This window comes from Ylistrum balloti, unplaced genomic scaffold, assembly GCF_031769215.1.
Source record: "Ylistrum balloti isolate Yb309-2 unplaced genomic scaffold, AGI_CSIRO_Ybal_v1 Utg370294, whole genome shotgun sequence".
Taxonomy (NCBI): Eukaryota; Metazoa; Mollusca; class Bivalvia; order Pectinida; family Pectinidae; genus Ylistrum; species Ylistrum balloti.
In genome coordinates, this window is record NW_026782222.1 from 577083 (window position 1) to 582783 (window position 5701).

Consider the following 5701-nt stretch of genomic DNA (forward strand, 5'->3'; position numbering starts at 1 on the left):
TTGATGTTACTTGGTTGGTGCACTTAATCCCTTGCCAAAGTTCGGTGAACGGCAAATTTCGCACATATTTAATGAGGCTGCTGTGACCTGATTGACCGATTTCCTTAATCACTATTTGGGAAATCTTTCTGCACATTATGTTATGAAGGAATGATACGATTTTTAGGAAACTTGCAGACTCACTACCTTAATTCCTTGCTCAGTGTCGAATATCATATTTTATGAGACTGCTGTGACCTGATTGGGTGATATTTATTGCACTCAAACTGAATGCTTTCCACACCGTTTGAAGGAACAAATGAACTATGACGAAACTTGCTTAGTAGATTTGTTACCTTATCCCCTTGTTCAAGTTTGATTATCGGCAAATTTAATGAGGCTGCTGTGACCTGATTGGCTGATGTTTTTTCCAGTTTTCCACGTGGCTCACTTTAAATGTATCTATTTTGCAAATAAAAATGGACGAGGGACCTTTATGATTATATCATTGTTATAATTTTTTCGTTAAGCCACACGTGGATTACTGCGCTACTGTTTTGGGTAATAGAGCAAAAATATATATTGTCAACTTAGAACACTTCCAAAAGAAGGCAGACAGAATCAAGTGAAATTGTGATTTCTTTAAACCTATCTGTGATATGTTCAAATTCTTTAAATGGTTGCCTTTCAGTAGACGAATTTCATACAATCAGGCAATTTTACAAACAATATACCCATGATTTTAGCTTCACAAAATTAGAAATGTTTTACCTAAATGTCTGCTTTCTCGATACTCTTGAGGTTACGATCGCTTTCGCTCTCTGCACTCTGCATTTTTGTCTTTTAAGAAATCAGCAAAGTCTTCTTTTTTATGAAATTAGTTTTTCCTGTGCCTGTTTTTTATGTGTCTGTATTCACATTATATTCTCTTTATTTGTAAATATCGTATATGTGATCTATATTTTATCTTGACCAGGTGTAAGGCGAGCTATATACTCAACATGCTATCAAGTATTGATATAGCCAATCATTATAGCCAGTCATTACTGATATTTAAAGTCACCAAAATATCTTTATATTATAATTAATACAATCAATTTCAATTAGCTTTTAAAGTTTATTGTGCCATTGTAAAGACTGTTACTCGTTTCTTTGGCCGGACGGGAATGGTTTCGGGGTCAAATGCTTGAATTGTACATTGAAATCGTATGAGAGACTTGGGATTTATATTTCACTTAAATTTGAACCAACAATCATAATAATTATTGAACGAGTTATATATTTTCATGATAATATGATAACAGTTATGTTGGTAAGAAATGAAAGCATTTAGAATCATGTGAATAACAATATGTTAAATACAAACCTTTTATTATCAAAACAAAGTCCTCAGATTAAACACACACACCCGACACATCTAAAAAAGGAAATGAGTATACATTAAATTAAGATTCAATCAGATTTTCATTTCGTATACAAATGCAGCACACGTAATGCGAGAAGCCTAATATTATATGCGCAGTCAAACTCTAGCGATTTATCGTATTAAGCACTTTATAGGACTAGTTGTAAAAACGAGTGAGATTCATAATAATCAGAGCTATCACGGACAATCAAACCCGACCCCTCCAGTACCAAGACTCAAAATATCTTCTAAAAGAGCTTTGTATTTGGTCTTCAGACAGATGTTATTAAAATGCAGACACCTTTTGTTGCATGAGATGTTTGATATTCTAAACACATTTGTAATGTTGTTGAATAGGGAAACCCCACCATAAGGATTAAACAGCGAGATTGATGTGATGTTTATGGCCGATTTCATCTCATTTTTACATCTTTGGTCTCTCCATAAAGTTACAGGGTTACCTAGGATACTGATAACCTCGGGAGATATGGTATACGTGTGTTTTGTGTTTTAATTCTGTCCACGACAAACCATCTCACCTGTTGTAAATCTGTTTTAAAATCAATCGATACTGGAAATGCACGATACACAGTTTGATACATGAAAGTTACATAATTTTTATTGTTCGAAAACTCTTGATTGAAACGAAATATCACAGACAAGAATTGCATGGTTTGTTATCAACGAGGCTTCATTTATGAAACTATGAAAACTTTATTGAACAATCTCGTAAGGGACGTTCTATTTTGTGGCAGTTGAAACATTTACATGACAATCAGCTTTGGATCTGGTATGACGCACAGAAAACATAATTATGCCTCAATATAGATATTCCAATAAACTAGTTTTATATGGAGGATGACATGTCGTGCGAAGAAACGTTGGCATTATTTTCTTAACATAACCATATAAACAGCCCTTAATTAAAGTTCCCAGTCTAAAAAACATATTTATAACGTGTCATATATCTTTTCAACATTTGAATTGTATTACCAAAGACACGCAAGTGTATAATGGCTACTCTTTAAATTTTAAATTTTAGAATTTTTTCGAGGCTATTGAGGAGGAAAAATGTAATTAACAAGAAGTAATTATATGTTTTTTCTTAGTATAATCGAAATTTAAACGAAAGGTTTGCTATTCAGAGTTTGGACTGTGTCGCACCTGAATACATTCATAAGACATGAATATATTTGTAGTGGCGTATACTTTTTTTTTTAAATATTGTTAACAACATGATAAAGAACATAAATGGATATTCTAATGAAAGTAAGCAAAATGGAGATCTGTTCAGCAAAAACTGCTAAATCCATTTTCAAGGGAGATCATAAATAATTGATTATTATAAACAATACTTTGGTAACGATTGTCTTTTTACTACATCTATATCACCACATAGCGTTTCATATAACTTCCACTCAGCACAGGGTGTAAAACCTCTTTCATAATTTGGAGTGGTTCCTTGTTTTACGAGATAATTATGATTGTAGTCTGCATCCGGTCGTGTACTTCCCTCCCAGTTGCCTTTTGATGTTGTCTGATGAATGGCAGAAATTGTTTCTGTCGCATCAATGACAATGGCCTTGGCCATTCGCGCATGTGACACTATGTAGTTATCATAAGCACGGCGGCCAATCACAAGCGGCGGTACATTATCCCAAGGGAACCATTTTGTCGTGAAAAAATAGTCAGCAGAATGGATTTCGAAAAGCTTGCCTCGTTGAACGGCTGCTGTCTCTATATTTGGGAACGACGCTGCTTCCTTGAGGGACACATTCGGTACATTAGTCCTGATACCGGATATAAACACGGATGTTGGGGACTTAAATTTCTCCGCAATCGGATAAAGAGATTCGGATAATGCATCTGTAAATAAAATATCGCTATTGGCATAGCCGTAAAATGTTGAATTCATATCAGTCATTACAGTCTGAAACATCGTTTTTAACACCGGAGCCCCGCCGGCGGCATGATGCAAGATGGGATATGTAATCCAACCGTAATCCTGTGCTTGCGTTGATACAGTACTGTCGTTTGTAAACACCACTAAATTAAAGTTCGGTAAAAATCGACTCCAGTTTGTTAATGTTTTCTTATGAACATCACGCACGTGAATTTCGTCTTTCCATGAAGTAAATAAAGTAAGTATGGGCTGAGGCGAGACTGCTTTGTGTGGAGAAAGCAATAACCTCCTGGAATTGCATTCATGAATCAAACTTCTGATGGCGTAACGGAAGTCATTAAGGAAGGTTGTCTTTTGATCTAGAAATGGCATAGAACATGATTCGGGTATGTGATCAGCAATGGAATGTCGTCCATTGCTTGCAATGAAGTCTGCTGACCATCGGAGGAAACTATTTAATGAACATTCAGGTTTATTGTTCAGTCCTTTCCATGATACAATAAATACAAACATATTTATAGCACCAAGCGCTGCAACAACCATTACAAATCTCCGCATCAGCCCTTCTTTTGACATGGTGCTTAACCCAGTCTCGTTGAATTTTCTTGTCAAGGTCTTTGTTTCGATAGCACCATAGTACTATGTTTGTCTGAAAGATACCAAAAATGGGAACGATAAATTATCTTCGAAAAATGTATAATTTTATTTCTTGTCCAACTGTAAACAAGGGATAAGGTATAAGTAATTCTCCTAACCATCTTCCAACAAATATATAATACAAAAAATACTATCTATACGTGACACGAATATTTTCTGTACATAGCCATGCTTATTTCATCGTTTTTAGGCACACGCAACAATATGATCCTCTTCTAGTTACAAACTTTGAAAAAAAAAATTTTAAAAACGAGCCACAATTCTGCAATTTGAACGAAGGCACACCTCTTCATACTTACGAATATTTCCCACATTTTAATTAATCTGACTGGTTTAAACTTATCATATATCGATCTGTGTCCAAAATAATTGTCACGTGTTTGTTTGGTTTATGATAGATAGTGTAAAAAATTACTAGAAAAACGGCTATATCTAGCTCTAAATACTGAGTTAGTGATTTGTGTCTTGTATAAAATCTTCGAGATTGCGAGGGGTAGAACACCGATATTATCGTAACCTGCCATGTTTTAATTCATACGAATAGTGGCACGGTTTAGAATATACACAAGTACTAGACGTTGTTCTAAAAATATCTGAGATATGAAATTTACTATTTTTTAATCATGGGGATACTGGACCTTCCCATCTAGATTTTTCTCAATTGCCTTTAAATCATGCAGCACTCTGGCAAGCGTATACATAAGGTAATGGACACCAGCCTTGTTGTACCAGGTAGCATTCTTCAATGGCGCATATTTCCACCTGATGCACTTTATTCAGGTGTAATAAATTTTAGGTCATGTGCATCACTGACAAGTTGTAAAAGGCAAAAACAGCTATATGATGCAATTTAATTCATAGGTTGGTTATATCTAATTCTAAGCCAGTATTAAAATATGGTGTTGGATTGTGTGTCTTTCGTACAATCTTTGTATACTGTCAGACAACCTAGTTTAATCCTAGGCGAAGCAAGCTTCTCCGAGTCTGTTCCTAGTGCCAACAGTATCCTGAATCAACGCCACGGACTACACTATAATCTATATGTCCTATTATACTTTTGTATCATGTTTCTTGTATCTTGATGTTGCTGTTAACTATTTTCACCTTTTGACCAAACTTCTGAAATAAATTACAGATCATCGTTCTACCAATGCTACTTGTAGAGATCCTAATTCTAAATTATACATTTAAAGGTTTTTGTTGAATTTGATTCAAATACCTGCATAAAGTGCATCGGGTAGATATATGTGTCAATTACCTTACGTATATGCGTCACAGTGTACTTTAATGCCGGTTTTTTTGCATGTGTTGAGATGAGAAGATAAGAGAAGGAAAAATCTATTTGTTTATTATGCTTTCGAAGAGGAAGAAAAAAAATGTTTTCATGTCGTTCTCCGAAGCTGCTTTGTTACTTCAATACTTGCCGATCGTATCGTCTAATGATCTCTGACACCAATCATTATACATCTACCCACTAGTTAAACATTTCAGCTACAAATGACTGAATTATTCACCGGTAAAGCTTCCTCTTTACTGCACTGAGAGTTCGCTTTGATCTCATGTTAGAAAACAATATTATTTTATAATACATTTTAAATACATTAAGTGTAAATAAAGGGTGTAAACCTGTCTAAAATGTTATGTAATCTGATGTTGATAAATACATACCTTTCATTTACTCTATATTTTTGCCAAATTTTGTTTTAATTGCTTTAATTTCTTGTCAGTAATCTATTTACATTCCTCAAATTTAATAT

General features: G+C 34.5%; 1 protein-coding gene across 1 annotated transcript; it reads right to left on the minus strand.

The window, feature by feature from the left end:
- Positions 1-2726: 2726 nt before the first annotated feature.
- LOC132553049 (uncharacterized) lies at positions 2727-3863 on the minus strand. The gene has a single exon (XM_060217253.1). It carries the CDS (start codon positions 3861-3863, stop codon positions 2727-2729), a length of 1137 nt encoding a protein of 378 aa, XP_060073236.1.
- Positions 3864-5701: the final 1838 nt, after the last annotated feature.

Coding starts and splice junctions, on each gene's coding strand:
- LOC132553049 (XM_060217253.1), bottom strand. CDS start 3,863: ATGTCAAAAGAAGGGCTGATGCGGAGATTTGTAATGGTTGTTGCAGCG.